At 33.8% G+C, this 17,243-nt stretch overlaps 1 protein-coding gene across 1 annotated transcript in view; it reads left to right on the top strand.

Annotated features, from left to right (window-relative positions):
- The window catches only part of LOC109356958 ((+)-neomenthol dehydrogenase-like), a 20,525-nt gene extending 12,427 nt beyond the window's left edge, over positions 1–8,098 (top strand). The window contains exons 1-5 of the mRNA XM_019600616.1: positions 4,718–4,790; positions 4,900–5,146; positions 6,559–6,600; positions 6,843–7,016; positions 7,661–8,098. Of these exons, the coding sequence (XP_019456161.1) occupies positions 4,771–4,790; positions 4,900–5,146; positions 6,559–6,600; positions 6,843–7,016; positions 7,661–8,038 (861 nt within the window). The 5' untranslated portion in view covers positions 4,718–4,770 and the 3' untranslated portion in view covers positions 8,039–8,098. Of the gene's footprint in view, positions 4,791–4,899; positions 5,147–6,558; positions 6,601–6,842; positions 7,017–7,660 lie in introns of the transcript that reaches the window.

Genomic DNA, 17,243 nt, shown 5'->3' with positions numbered 1-17,243 from the left:
TCTCTAAGAAATGCAACATGCAAGTTATGACATCATTTCTGAAAACGTAGTTTATAAAGAATCAGTTCTGAGGCCCAGTTAATCGATTAAAGCCTTGGTTAATCGATTAACGTTGTTCAAAAATGTAATTGATTCTGTTTTCCAAGTTTTTCAGTTTCAACAGCTTATCAAAAAGTTAATTAACGTATGCCTTAATCGATTAACAACATATTTTCATATGTATTTTCAATTATAAAAACTCAAATATGTTATGCACTTGATTCATACATGTTTAACACTAAGTTTATGCCTAGGATGCACATATACATGTATTTATGTGATGCATGAACATATTATGAATGACATATCTCAAAGATGAAATGATTTAAAGGTTTTATGCATATGAGACATGTGTTAGGTGACCTAAGCCTTAGACTCAACCTAAACTAGTTTCTAGTCTAAGTCTAGTACCAATCAAAAGACTTAAGCACGTTGATTTGTTGATGATCTTCAAGCTCTTATTAGCACAAGTTGTCCTCATCAAAACCATGACATATAATGAGAGAGCTTTCCAAAGTGCTCCTCTTGACATGCGCACTTTCAAGAGTTGCTTTGGGTGAAGAAATTCTTGCAGGAGCTTGGTTTTATCCAAGACAAATACTTGTTATTTTGTGATAGTCAAAGTGTTATTCATCTTGGGAAGAATTCAACTTTTCATTCTAGGTCCAAACACATTGATATGAGGTATCATTGGATACGTGATGTTTTGGATGCTAGGTTGTTGGAATTGGCTAACGTTCATACAGATGATAATAGTGCTGATATGATGACTAAGGCCTTATCAAGGTGGAAGTTTGAAACTTGTTTGTGCGATTGACGGTTTGGTTATTCTCTCCACATAGTTGTGAGGGGGATATATGTTGGGTTTGGGCTCCCTTCCTTTGTGGAGAAAGACTCAGTTGGGCAAAGCCCACTTATCCCACTTAATCTAATAGATAGGGGTCAGATGTGGTAAGATAGTAAAGGTAATTTATGCAAAAGAGGTATTTGAAAAGTGTGAGAGAAGATAAGAAAATTCAACCGCAGGAACTCCGAGTAGCCGTGGGAAACTCGCGAGTGCGTCTTCGTTCACTGTTGGATCGGGCTGAAATTTGGACAGCAGGTTCAAAGCTTATAGTTCTTCAATCTGAACAGTTGGATGAGTGAGACAACGCTCGAGGTGGTAGAAAAAGAGTTGTTACAGCAGCTGTTTTTATGGTTTTTCTTGTTCTCATTTTCAAGCTTGTTGCTCTGTTGTATGTCGTATTGTTGAGCACGTTTTGTGCTGTATTTTGGAGACACTCTTGTATTCCTATTTTGATTATAGTGGAGCTTGATTGACTGGCTTGTACCCGTGGTTTTTACTTCTTACTTTGGGAAAGTTTTCCATGTTAAAATTCTGGTATCTCTTGCATGCTACTGCATTATTTGATATTGCTCATCATATATTCTAGCAAGTTAGGGAAATTATTATCTACTGCATATACTCTATTAGAGTTTACATTGCTATTGTGTTGAATTTTTCATCAAAATGTATCCTCCATTATGATCCTGCCACCTGTGCAGAACAAAGTAAGCATTTTGCATATGTATCAGAATTAAGTGTCACACGTTATTGCTACATCCCCTAGCATTATACTACTATATAAACTCCACAACCTTGTCACAGACTCACATCGCTGTTAAACTTTTACATTTGCTCCGAGCATCTTGTTAATTTATCATGCAGTAGGATAAGTAGTATCAAAAAAAGTCCCTCTGAACTTTTATATCGCAATTCACAATCAAGTTGCGTGTAAACTATAAATAGTGTCCTAACTGAAAAATCCACTATACGCAAAACTACTCATTCATGAGAATTAATTGTTTGGATTCCTATAGGTCAAAATATTTCGATCTAGATTGGCCCAGTCTAATTCTATATTCAAAAAATCAATCCAACGTATCCAGCTTGATTTAGTTTTTGCAGTTTTGATTTATTTTAAATAGATTTTCGATTATATTTTTGGATGAGTGTAGATTTAAACACCCTAATTAATATTGATTTCATTAATGTCAATAACTAACAAAATTTAATTAATATTACACAAATTGAACTAAAAACCAAATCTAGAATTACAACCTTAATGAGTAGAGATCTTCTTCAATATTAGGCAATCTCATATTGGATACAAACTTGACACAAATAATTTTTTAATGGTTCAAATTTTAATCAAATAATATTAAAAATTATAAAACTTCATTTTCTCCTCATATTCCATGGAGAGGCTCAATCCCATCCTCACATACAAAATTAAGCAGTGTTGTTAATATCATATCTATCATCAAACTCATTAGGGTACTCATATAGTGATAAAGTGGTTCAATCGGTAGTTCACTAATTAAACCGTACACCGGCGAAATTAGATATAAAAGTATAATATATTATTATTAATGTTGAAAAATCAATATTTTTTCCATTTTTATTAAAAAATTAATTTTAAATAAAAATTGGTCGGTATGACCAGTACGGTTCAATTGAAAACCGACCTGTATGACCAGTTTTGACCAATTTTAGCCAATTTTAACAGGTATAATTGTATGAGCAATATAATTAATGTATTGTATCGGTATTGAGACTGATTCACCGCTTGAACTGGCAAACACGAACCGGTTTTTATAACACTGAAATTAAGGGAACAGACCAAATAACATTACTAGGGATTGGATTATTGGAAGACAAAAAAACGTAATTAATTCATAGTTTGACTAGTTGAATCAGCTCAACCATTGTAGTAGTTGTAGTACTGAAAAGTTGCATATTTTTCATAAGCTTTTTTAAAACATTTTTTCTGTCGGATAGAATCTGAATCTCTTTCAGAGTTTTGTATAGAAATAGATTTATTACCAAAACATTCATGCTTACTCAAACAATTTTAGAAATGTGATATAATTGTTCAAATTTATGATATTTTCACATTTTTTAATCAATATGAAACTAACCAAAATAATTTTATAAAAATGACTAGATGTATAATGAATTATTATTAGTTATTACTATACGATAATAAAAGACCTGACAAAATAAAACGTTGAAAATGCAAATTTATTACTTTTTATATATTAAATATTATTTTTTAATAAAATTATAACATATTTTATTTTCCTGCTCCGCAGCTTTTAGAGATGTGGTCAACAAAACAATCTCTATAATTACGCATTACTTTACCTTAAAAAAGTAAACATCACGTGTAAATATACATTTTAGAAAAGGAGAAGTCAAGTACGGAATTTTCTTAAAAGTAAATATTTGGTACTAGAAAGGTTGGATACCCTCTCAAACGTTGTTATGGAATTATCAATTATCTCCTTATCCCTGTCTTTACCTTTTGTTTCTACTTTATCTAGAATCTGTAACAGGCCCAACAAAGTTGTGGGGTGGTATATCCTATAGAAAAGAAAGTAATTATTTTTATAAATATGGTAATTATTGTTATAAATATGGTAATTATTTTTATAAATATGGTATTTATTATTGTGATTTAAAGAATATTGAACCTTTAATAAATGTAAATCATATACCAAAATTCTATAATAATAATATTGTAAAAATTATTGCTTTGTATTTGACTTTCAAAATAGGTAAAATAAAATATGTACAATTTTTAACATTAGTATATTTTATAATAATTTATTCATATAAATAGGACAATAAACCTACCATGTATGCATGGTTCTCAATTTTTTTGTTAGTTATTCAAAACACTCTTTTGAAAATGATTTATTGGCATAATGTGTAAATCATTTCATAAGTGATAGATTTTTTAATCTTTTAACATATATACACATATGTAAATATTTACATAGATATCATCTCATATGTCAAATTATATAGCATAATAAGTAATATTTGAGAAAATTTAATCTATAAAAAATATATTATATATAACCGAATCCAAGACCATGTTCAGATTCAAAAGTTAACTAGGTATATATTTAAAATCGAATTAACCTTTTGGTCTAGGAATAGGTTTGGGTTAAAGAAATGATTACGTCAATATTTAGCTTTATATAATGAACAACAAACCTTATCCAACTATGCTTACTTGTTGTCAAAGTAAACACAATCTTTTTTTATTGATAAAGTAAACATTTCCTAGGTCCTAACCCATTTAATTATGATTTTAATATCTATAATGTAAAGTTTTTTACTGTATTATCCAATATTTATTTTATTAATTTTGTTTATGATTCAATCATAGTTAACATATGGATGTTAAATAATATTATGAGAGTTTAATAAACTCCTACAACATAAATATTAATTCATTTAATTATACAAATTATTAAATCATTTAATTATTTTAAGAGGAAAAAATATATGCATCGATAGTGTATAAGTTTGATACACTGTCATTGCATTATCTACTATTTATTCATTTTTTACTCTTTAGAAAAAGTAATGCAAATAATGAATGATATACTGTGTATAAATTTTTACACTGATAGTGCATAAATATTATGTTTATAGTGTATGAATATTACACTCTTATTTTAAGTAGACAAGTACATTTTTTATAGAAAAAAGATATATACATTCATATTTTATAAGTTTTATACATTGTCATTGCATAAAATTAATGATAGATAATATAGTGAGTGTATATAAATCTTTATGGATTAATCTCTTTTTCATATACCATAAAGTTTCATCAATACTATATAATATATCATTCTAGCGTGTGTTCATACATTCATCCAATTTCAGTTTCTATGGCAGATGCAAAACAAAGGTGCCATTTTCTATATGTTCTGGGGCTACATTTTCCGACTAATCCTAATTCCCTTATGTAAAAAATATATTTCCTTTGGATGTAATGTACCTTTGTTTTGTTTCTTCAGGTATGCTGTTGTTACAGGTTCAAACAAAGGGATAGGATTTGAGACTGTAAAAGGGTTAGCATCAAACGGAATCAAGGTGGTTCTCACAGCAAGAGATGAGAAGAAGGGTTATGAAGCTGTTCAGAAATTGAGAGAGTGTGGTCTCTCTGACCTTGTGGTTTTTCATAAGCTTGATGTGACTGATCCTGCTACTATTGCATCTTTAGTTGAGTTTGTTAAGGTTCAATTTGGGAGACTTGATATCTTGGTAAGAAGATTTTGCTGAAGATATTTTTGTTAAAATGTGGTAAGAGCCATCAAAAGAAAGCTTCTTGATGAATCAAGAAGTGTATAAAAGAAAGCTTAAAGAAAGAAGAATGAAAAACAAAGATTAATAATATTCTCATTGAATGAATTGAATTGATTGAATAAGAAGTGAGTCAATATGTCTTATTTATATAAGAGAAAAGAATAAAAAGAAAGCTTATAAAGCAAGTAACTAATAATGAGACCAAAAATTAAACATTTGACTTTTTGGTGATTTAGGATCTAATGAGACCTTACACTACTAAATTGATCAAATTGACTTATCTATAGTTCTATGCATAAACCAATTATTAAATTAAATCATAAATGACTCAAATATTAATTATATTAAAGGAAATTAAAATAAAATATTTGAAAATATATCATTAATTATTCATAATTAATAGTTAATATAGTAGTAATATAGGTATAAAGAAATTACTAAATATATCAACTAAGTATACTTCTAACATACTATATATTTGATATGATAACCTATCATATACTACATACTGGTAGCTGTATCAAAGAGAACCTTGTATTAGATTTAGATGGTGTGCTCCACTTTTCTTCCTAGAATTTTCCTGTAAAATGTGCTTAAGTATCTTCTTTTTCTATCTTTTTAATGATTGAGATATGACTCAAGTTTGCCCTGAGAAAAAATGGGCTTCCCAATTTAGTTTATGAGAAATGGAAAAGTCCAATTTGGTCCCAAGAATCTCAAGTTCTAGTGAAATTTGTTATCTACCGAAAAATTTAGTTGCAGTCAAACATCCCAAAGTTTCCTTATCCATGAGGTAAGAGGATGTCTTTAGTAGTATAAAGAAAATGCTTATGGGCATATTGAAATCTTGAGAACGACAACTAAAGAGTAGCATATGCATTGTTACTCTTTTGTTTTGGTGCCATTTACTAATGTCTATTTCACTTTTGTTGTGACCATGCCCTTAAATTGTTGCACTAAGTATCATAAAACCAGTAAGCATGTAAATAATCAAAACTGGTTTTGGGTTTGTGTCTTCAAGTTCAGTATTTTACCCACTTTTTCCTGATATTAAATTACATTTAGATTGTTATCCAAGTGATTTTGAACATTGTTCTATTAGAGTCAAATAAGTTATTTTGATTGGACAATTGGTTTTTGCCAATTCAAACACTAGCACTATTACTGTACCCAAAAAAACACTAGCACTATTTTTTTTAGATTAATCTGAAAATTCAACTAGCTCAGCCTGATTTAGCTTATACAGATTTAATTCAGGCAAATCAAATTGAAAACTATCAATGAGTTGAGCACAGTAACATGGTCTTTGTGTTTTCCTTATTTCATCAGAAATTGAATGAATAATTTAAGAATTTCAAACTCTCGTGCAGGTGAACAATGCAGGAATCAATGGGTTCAATATGGATGACTTGGTTAGTGGCCATTTTTCTCTAACCTATGTTGGGTTATTGGTCTTGATGCATCAGAATGACTCTATGTACCCCTTTGTTTCTCATTAGTTTGAAAAATAAAATGAAAATTATATATTAACTTTATATTTTCTGACGATAAGAATGGAAGGGTAGATAGAGTGGTACATATTTTGGGAGAGAATATTTGCTCCATATTGCATCAAGTCTCTAAAAAGATTTTGGTTTCTTATACATGAATGCAGGTGGAATCAACAATTAACTGGAGGGAGCTCCCTGAAACTTATGAGATGGCTGAAAAATGCTTAAAAACAAACTACTATGGTGCTAAGGAAACAACTGAAGCATTTCTTCCCCTTCTACATTTATCCAATTCACCTTATATTGTTAATGTTTCCTCCGAAGCTGGGAAGTTAAAGGTACAAGAACGACATGTTTTAATTCTTCTAGGAATAGTCCAAAAACATTCCATATACTTGGCATGATGTGTGGTTTAGTCATTGAATTTCAAAAAATTGCAAAAATGACCCTGGACTATGATATGGGTGCAAAATAGTCCTTCATAATAAAAAATTAAAAGTGGAGGAGAAATATCATGCAAACATGGGTTAAAAGTCTTTTTATGCACAAGTTTTGATAAAGTTTAGAGGCTAAATTATACATACCGCGAAGTTTAGTGGATATTTTTGAATGATGAAGGACAATTTTGCACCTGAACCAGAGTTCATGGTTCTTTTTGCACATTATTCAGGGACTAAATCATACATCATGCTAAGTTTAGAGGGTGCTTTTGGACTAAATCCCAAATATTTTTATTTTGGCTAATTATTTTGAAGTGTGATTTTACATGACCTCAACAACATTGACAAAATTATGTTATCATCTGAAAAGAATCATTTATAGTACCGTAAAAACAAGTTGTGTTTGCACTTGTATTAAATAGGAAAAATGTCATATCATTATATCTCATGAATAAAATTTATATTATTCTATTTTTTATGTTTTTTTTTTATGTGACCTCTCCCATACCTGATAAGATCTTATTATTATGTTGTTGTTTTAGTACATATCAAATGAATGGGCTAAGAGGGTATTGGAAGATACTGAAAATATTACAGAAGAGAGAATAGACAAGGTAGTGAAGGAGTTTATGAAAGACTTCAAAGAAGATTCAGTGAAACAAAAAGGGTGGCCAACCTTTTTGTCTGCCTATACTGTCTCAAAAGCAGCCTTGAGTAGTTACACAAGACTTCTAGCTAAGAAGCATCAAAACATGTGCATTAATTGTGTCTGCCCTGGTTTTGTGAAGACAGACATGACCAAAAACTCTGGCATATTATCTGTTGAAGATGGTGCTGCTAGTGTTGTGAGATTAGCATTGCTTCCTAATGGTTCTTCTTCTGGTAACTTCTTTTCTCGACAAGAAGTATCAGACTTTTGAGTAAAGTTTAATGTAGTCAAAAATATTGCAGATCACAAAAATAAAAGGGTAATGCAAACAAATTAATAAATTATAAGGAGTATTGTGTTTGGACATCCTTCTGTATTTCCTTAGAGATCATAAGGTAGAATTATATTTAGAATCCCTTATGATTTGTGCGCCTTACAATTTTGATTCCTAAAAAATTATTTAAATATGGTGAATTTTAATTAATATAGTTTATATTAAGGGTCTTAAAAATGTTAAAAAGTACTAATTTAATATTTTGATATTCATTTTAGGTTTGAAATTTTTTATAGAGGAAATTAATAGTATAAAACTTTAATAGGATCAAAGTAGGTTGTTACTCCTATCAGTACTATGAACAATAATTTTCTTCATTAATGAAGAGATAAGTGGTTGTTTTTACTCATATTTTTAGTGACAAAAATAAAATTTCATGGTAAATAAAAGGTTAAAAGTATTATTACATATGACATTTTGTGTATTAGTGTGTAACACTTGTCTCTCCATTAATGAAGAAGATCTTTGTTCCAGTCATTAATAAAAAAATGATAGGTATATTTATCAAAAGAGGGAGATTTACTTAAGGAATGATGTGCGGATAATGTATAAAATTATTAAGTGCCCTGTTTTCTCATTTTATTAAGTACTGGGAATTTCTGTGTTGAATAATGAAATAGGTGCATTTATGGAGAGGGATAATATATACTTGGAGAAAGTCTATGAAATGCCGGTGTATCAATACATACATGACACAAATAAAGAGTTAGAGACAAAATAAATCACAATTATAAAGTATAATTATAAATGTGAGGGAGAAAAATCTACTCTACATCTTAACCATTTATTATAAGAAAACTCAATATTTTGAATTAGTGAATAGACCATAACCATCAGATTTGGAGTAGGTTTTTTAATTGTAGGTGGATCCTGTTAGAATCTTAGCAAAGAAATAGAAGAAGAAAGAGTTTGTATTGCGTATATTGATTCAACAAAGGCATTGCTTAACAAAGAAGAACTTTATATTTATAGAAAGTACACAATAACAAAAAATAGAATTTCAAAAACTCCCCTAACTAAAAATAGTAAGTTTCAACAAACTTAACACAATTATTCACTAATGCAACTAACTATCTTCTAATACATTTGGATTACATTTTATTTCTAACATTCTCCCCTAAGCCAAATGTATGCTTGATACAACTCATATCTTCATCCTTAGATCATCAAATCTATCACCCTTCAATGCCTTTGTGAAGACATCAGCCAGTTGCACCTCTATTCTGCAATAGGCTACTTTAAGTCTTCATTTACTTACCAAGTCTCTAAGGTAGTGAAACCTTATCTCTATGTGCTTGCTTCTACCATGGCTCGCTGGATTTTTACCTAAGTTAATGGCAGAAATGTTATCAATCTTTAGTTGCATTGGAGTGTTAACATCAACCTTCATTTCTCTCATCAATTCTTCAAGCCATATTGCCTGACATGCAGCATAACTCCCTGAAATGTATTCTACTTTACAACTAGGCAATGCAATGACTGTTTGCTTTTTAGAACACCAAGAAATTGGAGCATCATTCAATAAAAACAAATACCTTCATGTGCTTTTTTCTTTCAACCAAGTCACCACAATAATCTGAGTCTGCAAACCCAACAATTTCCAATTCTGTCTTTTGCCTTTTGACTGGAAACAATACTCCATAGTCACTTATTCCTTGCATATATCTTAGCAATCTTTTAACAGTTGACATATGAGATTTCTTAGGATTGCACATGAATCTGCTTACAAGTCCAACTCCATAAGACAAATCTGGCCTCCTGTTGCATAGAAATCTCAGGGATCCTACCACCTGCTTATATAGAGTCTCATTCACTACCTCACCCTCTTCATCTTTTGTGAGTTTTAATTGAGTTTCAAATGGATTTATTATTGGATTGCAGGACTTCATGTTGAATCTCTACAACAAGTCTTTGGCATATTTCTTCTGATGCATTAGTATTCCAGCAGAGGTGTAGGTGAATTCCAATCCAAGGAAATAGCTTACCTTTCCCAAGTCTGTCATTTCGAATTCAGCTTCCATGACTCCTTTAAACTCTTCATTCTCTTTTGGATTGGAGCCTGTAATGAGTAAGTCATTAACATATAGGCATATTATCATCAAGTCACCATTTCCATCTCTTTGACATATACACCATGCTCTATTATGCATTTTTTGAACTTCAGTTTGAAAAGAAATGAGTCAATCCTTTTATTCCAAGCTCTTGGAGCTTGCTTCGAGCCATATAAAGCCTTTCTTAGCTTATAGACTTGATGTTCTTTCCCTTTGACAATGAATCCAGGAGGTTGCTGAACATAAACTTCTTCTCCAAGGGACCATGAAGAAAGATTAATTTTACATCAAGCTGAAATAATTCCCAGTTTCTTGCACAAGCAATCCCTACTACTAGTCTTATTGTTTCAATTCTGGCCACTAGAGCAAATACTTCTGTGTAGTCCAATCCTTCTCTTTGAAAAAACCCCTTAGCTGCTAGCCTTGCTTTATACTTTGATATGGATCCATCAAGGTTGAGTTTTTGCTTGAACACCCACTTTACTCCTATCTGGTGCTTATTTTTTGGTAGTTCAACTAGGTTCCAGGTTTTGTTCTTCTCAATGGACTTAAGCTCTTCAGTCATTGCTTCCTTCCAAACTGAGTTTTGTAGAGCATCAACTTCATTGATTGGTTCTGCCTCAGCCATAAGTGCCATGAGTGCTAAGTACACCAAGTCACCTTCATCATTGATTTGATTATCATGATTAATCTCATAGTCAGTAAATCTAGTGGGCATTGATCTCATTCTCTGTGACCTCTGAGTAGTAGGGACACTACTGATTCTCTGATTCTCTTCTTCAGATGTAGTGTCTTCATTAGCAAGAGCATGCAAGATTCTTCTCAAGCTGGTTGTATTACTCTCCCAATTCCACCTTTCATTCTCCAATACAACAACATCTCTACTGATATGCACTTTATCTTTGACAAGATCATAGTTTGTAAGCTCCAGTAGGATGGTATCCAATGAACACCATTGCCTCACTTTTGTCTTGAAGCTTGGTTTTTCTTTGGTCAGGAACATGCTTGAATGCAAGTGAGCCAAACACCTTGAAATGACTCACCATAAGTTTATGTCCAGTCCAAATTTCTGTTGGAACTTTCCCTTCAAGCTTCTTTATTGGACATCTATTCAAGATGCATGTTAAGGTTGCAACTGCTTCACCCCAGAACCTTTGTGGCATGCCTTTCTCTTTGATCAAACTCCTAGCCATATCCATGATTGTCCTATTTCTTCTTTATTGTAATCCATTATGTTGAGGTGTGTATGAAGCAGCAATTTCATGTTTAATGCCATTCTTTTGACAATATGTTGTGAAAGCATTTGATGTGAATTCACATCCGCCATCTGTTCTTTAGGATTTTCAACATCTTTCCATTTTCCCTCTCAACTGATGCCTTGAAATCTAGGAATACTTCATAGGTTTGACTCTATAATTTTAGCACATATAGCCAAATCATCCAACTGAATTCATCAACAAAAGTAATAAAGTACTTGTTTCCAGCAAGTGATGGCTCTTTAAATGGACAATAGATATCTGAATGCACAACTCCTAAGATTCCTTTGGCCTTCATGCTGAAGTGAGATTTGAAAGGTCTTATGGACTGCTTGCCAACCAAGAAAACCTCACACATTTTCTTAGGCAGTGTAGCTATGGGAATTCCAAGTACCGTATTAGCTAAACCAAGTTGGTGAAAGTTTTTTAAGTTCAAGTGTCCATACGTGCACTTCTAGAGCCAACTTTCTTCAATGGAATCCATGGCAGCAAGGCATTGAACCTCATCAACTATGATGTTTACTTGGAATGTCCTATTCTTAGTCAATTTGCTTCTCATGATGAGTCTTTGTTAAGTGTCAAAATGTTACTGAAATGTATATGATTTTAGGGCACTTTGTTTAAATTTTATGATATAATTGCATACAATTTCCGACAATTTAGTAATCTTGTACTCTTTAGGAATTTAATTATGTGTTGTTGTTTTCAAGATAAAAATGATGAATAAAGGAGAAAAAAATAAGAAGAATAAGTTTCTGAACAGCGCAAACCTCGCTCAAACGAGGTAATGGTCGCTAAAGCCATAATTCAGAGGAAAATCATTAGAAAACACTGGTACCCCTCGCCCAAGCGAGGGAGCCTCGCTCAGACGCTATTTCAAGACAAAAAAACTCATACTTACTATTTCTCCCTCGCCCAAGCGAGGTGTTTAAGTGTGGAAAGTTTAATTCTCTCGCCCACGCGAGGTGTTCAGGCATGGAGATGCATCTTCTCTCGCTCAAGCGAGAATCTCTAGCTTGAGCGAGAGAATAACAGTTAGTAGCTGATATAGGCAGTTATAGAGGAAAAACCAATTATTGAAACACTTCTGAAGCAATTCTTGGCACGAAATATAGGGAGATTAGGATATACATCGTGGAAACGATTCTATTCCACAAAATTTCTTGTATTTCTCATGATCAAAGTGTTGTAATGACCAGGATGAGTGGCTAGTTCTTCGTTGTTGGGATTTGAAATGTAATCTTCTAACCTTTGTACTCCTGGATTCAATTCTAATGTGATTGTTATTTGATTTTGGGAAGTTTATCCCATTCTTAATACATGAGTTTAATTAGCTACTGAATTCTTGTTCTTGGGTTCAAGTTCAATTGGAAAGTTAAATTTGACACCTGATTTGGATTATCTTCCTTCATACACCATTATTTCAGGAATGGATAATGATGTATGAATTGCTTTTACATTGTTTTTAATGCTAGTTAATCAGTCAATTTGCCAAGGAATTGGTAATTAAGTGATTATCTAAGGATTTTACACTCAAGGAATTGATGTAAATGAATTGCTGAAAATGTGCATCAAAATCAGTAACTTTGCAAGTGGCTTGGAATAGAATCTATGGATGTAAAAAGGGAAAGATGATGAATTTCGATCCCAACTCTTTTAAATTCATAGTTAACTTTTTATTTTAATTTAACCTTGTTACAAAACCATAATCAATTTATCAAACAAATTCGTGTAAATAGATACTCAATTCATTCTTGGAGGAATTAGTGTAAATCTACTCTACTCCCTGAGGACGATATCCCGGTACTTTACCGGATTTTATTACTTGTATGATAAGGTGCACTTGTCGTTCCTTAAATATCTAACAAGTTTTTGGCGCCGCTGTCGGGGAGCAATGTGTGATTTATATTAGTTTTTGAAGATAGTTCATTGAGTAGTTGTAATTAATTTTTATTTTTTGTAAGCAGTTTTCGTTTTTATTACACTCTATGCTAACCCTTGTTGTAGGCTTCTCATTTATGCTCTTGAGAGGAAAGGTTACTGAAGATCAATTGCAATTTAACCCTGAGATTGAGCGATCAGCCAAGAGCAACAGGAAGAAAGCAAAAGACAAGAAGAAACAGGGTATTCAGGAGGCACAGTCTAGTTCTCAACATACACCAATCTCATAATCTCAATCTAAAAAAATGGAGATTGCAAATGCTGCAACTAGAAATAATGAGAGACCTAATCCTCCAAGAAGGACATTAGGTGATTATGCAATGTATCAAGGTCCCAGACACTACTCAAGCATTTTTATTCCACACACAGAGAGAACAGTAGAAATTAAGCCAGCATATCTGAATCTGGTTAGTGCACACCAATTCTCTAGGAAAGATTACGAAGATCCTTATGCACATTTAGACAATTTTTATGAATTGCTGGTAACAACGGGTTATACTAATATTGAAAGGGAAGCTGCATACGTGATGTTGTTCCCATTCTCTCTGTTGGGCAAAGCTAGGGAGTGGCTAAAATCACATCCAACTCAGAGCTTGACTAGTTGGAGTGACTTGGAGTCAAAGTTTTTGACAAGGTTCTTTCCACCAGCTCGGTATGTGCATGCGAAATTTGAGATATCAACTTTCAGGCAAGATGTAGATGAATCATTTTATGAAGCTTGGGAGTGTTTTCAGATGTTGTTGAGAAAATGCCCCAACCATGGCTTTTAAGATATAGATCAGCTTAACATATTCTACAATGGATTGAAGCATGAGACCAAGATGATTTTAGATGCAGCAGCAGGTGGAACAATGATGATTGTGGATGTTGAACAAGCTACAAGGATCACAATTGCCTTATCTTCAACAGATAGGCAAGCACAACACAAGCAGAGGTCAGTACAAAAGAGATGAGTGCTTGATTTGAATACATCAGATGTTATCTTAGCACAAAATAAGAATCTAACTCAACAAATTGAAGCACTTGCAAAGCAAATGTCCAAGTTTCCGCAACAACTAAATGTTGTGCAACCCTCCCCGAGTCAACAACAAGTGATGAGGTGTGATTTTTGTGGAGGTGATCATTTAACTGGTCACTGTTCTATGCCAAGTGCTAATCAGGCGGAAGAAGTGCAGTATGTCAACAACCAACCTAGACAATGGAATTTCTCCAACAATCCTTCGTATAATAATCAATTTTCGCAGGGTTGGAGGGGCAATCAGAATCAGAATTATGGTTAGAGACCAGAAGCAGGTCTATCAAATAGACAACCATCATTTCAGCAACCATTCCAACATGATCAACATCCACTAATGCATGAAAGACTAACTAAATTGGAGAATACTTTGGAAAAATTTATGCAAGTGTCAATCACAAACCAGAAAAATACTGAAGCATCTATCAGGAATCTGGAAACACAGGTGGGTCAGTTGGAAAAACAGATGGCAGAGCAGCATTCAGATCACCAACATTTTTCAGCCAACACTCAGACTAATCCCAAGGAGCATTGCAAAGCTATTACTACTAGGAGCGGGAAGGTGATTGATAAGGATGTTGGTGGGAATTTGGCGGTGGAGGAAGAGGTGATGAAAGAAAAATAGATTGAGGAAGAAAAAAGTGAGTCTAGAGAGACACAAGATTATGAAAATTTAAATAGTGAGGAAGTGAATAAACAAAAAGAGGGAGAAAAGAAGAAGAGTGATCTGCCACAATTGAAGAATCTTCCTTATCCAAAGAAAGACAAGGAGAGACAATATACAAGGTTCATGGACATATTCAAGAACCTTCAAATCAATATACCTTTCATGGAGGCCATGGAACAAATGCCTACTTATGCCAAGTTCATGAAAGATCTGTTGACAAGGAAGATAAAGTTTTCTGAGGAGACAGTGACACTTGAAGCTGGTTGTAGTGCTATAATTCAAATGTCTTTACTTGAAAAGACTAAGGATCCGGGAAGCTTCACAATACCCGTCACTATTGGAGAGTTATCTGTCAGGAAAGCACTATTGGATTTGGGTGCTAGTATTAATCTCATGCCTTTGTCTATGCTGAAGAGAATTGGAGATTTAGAGATCAAACCCACGAGGATGACTCTACAGCTTGTAGATAGGTCAATAAAATTTCCGTATGGGGTTGCAGAAGATGTCCTTGTTAAGGTAGACAAATTGGTATTTCCAGTTGACTTCGTGATAATGGATATTGAAGAGGATGCAAAAGTTTCTCTGATTTTGGTCAGACCCTTCATGAAGACTGCTAGGGTGAATATTGATGTTGATGAGGGAAGCTAAAAGTCAGGGGACAAGACGATGAAGTGAACTTCAATGTGTTTAAAGTCATGCATCCTCCGAAGGACAAGCAACATTGTTTCAGAGTAGATGTCGGTGAAGAACTATACATGAATGACACACATCTGCACAAAAGCAGTCTTTTAAAGAAAGCTTTGATGGTTGCACTCGAAGGTATAAATGCAGAAGATGATAATAGTATTGAGACTTGTGTAGCAGAGCTAGGTGTATACCGAGAGGTTTCATCTCAACCCATCCAAACTGAGGAGGTAACCAAAACTCAGGAAATTGAAACTCAGAAGTTGGACCTGAAAATGCTACCTTCGCATTTGAAGTATGCATGTATAGAGGGTGGAGGTGATAAATTGGTTGTGATCAGCAACACTTTATCACCTGGGGAAGAACAAAGATTGATTGAAGTCCTGAAGACAAATGATGGAGCAACAGAATTGCAAGATCCAGCATCGTAGAGGAGCTAGGTAGTAGATGGCCAGAGCGTGAAACCTTACTTGGGTGGTGACGTCGAGCGGCTAACCACAATCATCAACTTATTAGAGGCTTAACAGAACAGGCGTCAAGCTAATGACGTTAAACAAGCACTAACTGGAAGGCAATCCAACTTTATTTTCAGCTTGCATTATAAAATATAAAAAAAGAACTCAACAAGAACAAGAGAATTTATGGGCAATTTTCACCTAGGCGAGAATTCCCTCGCCCAGGCGAAGAGGGTGGCCTTTCTGTCCCAAACCCCTCGCTCAGGCGAGACAGCCTCACTCAAGCGTAATTAATTTGAGTTACTCTCTGTTTCTCCCTCGTCCAAGCGAGGATGACAAGCCTTTCAGTTCTTGAGCCTAGCCCGGGGGAGAGGGCACGAGTTTTGTTTTTAAAAAGGGGGTTGTGGGGTTCATTTCCTCACACCCCATTGCAAAGAAACCAAACATAAACTTCAAGCTCATGCCCTTTTCAAGATTTGGATCCTTTCATCATCTATTGCACACACACTAGCAAGCATCATGAGCGGAATGTAAGTGCATTTTTCATTTCATCATATTCTCATTTGTGCATTGTGTTAAGATTTAATCATTTTAGGCACATTTAGGATGGACTAGTTGCTCTCGATGCTATATTGTTGTTGTTGTGCATTGCATTGTATTATGTAAGTACATCTGTCATAATGACAAAGAAGAGGCTGGAGTACAGTAGGGTGATAGGTCTCACCATCCACAGTCACCTCCACAGCCATCATTCCCACCTCAGCAGCCAGAGATGCCTCCTTCGGCACCTTATCAGGGAACTACTCAGGAGCAGCTTCACCAGCTCACATTGTATATGGAGCATATAGAGCTCCAAAATGACATCCTGAGACAAGGGCAGGTGTATCAGCAGCAAGGGTTGTATGCTGCTTTCCAGCATTTGAGTCCAGGGAACCAATTCTGGGATTCCGCACACACTTTCACCCAACAGTTCCCTTGGCCTAGGGTCAGGCCTATCTTTCCGGAGGGGGAAGGACCTTCCAGAACCACTGGATATGGGACTACTGGAGATGGTCCAACTGTAGAGGGTGATA

This window comes from Lupinus angustifolius, chromosome LG09 (assembly GCF_001865875.1).
Source record: "Lupinus angustifolius cultivar Tanjil chromosome LG09, LupAngTanjil_v1.0, whole genome shotgun sequence".
NCBI classification, from domain to species: domain Eukaryota; kingdom Viridiplantae; phylum Streptophyta; class Magnoliopsida; order Fabales; family Fabaceae; genus Lupinus; species Lupinus angustifolius.
Note: the sequence above shows the minus strand (reverse complement) of the source record. Positions and strands in the feature narration are given on the sequence as shown.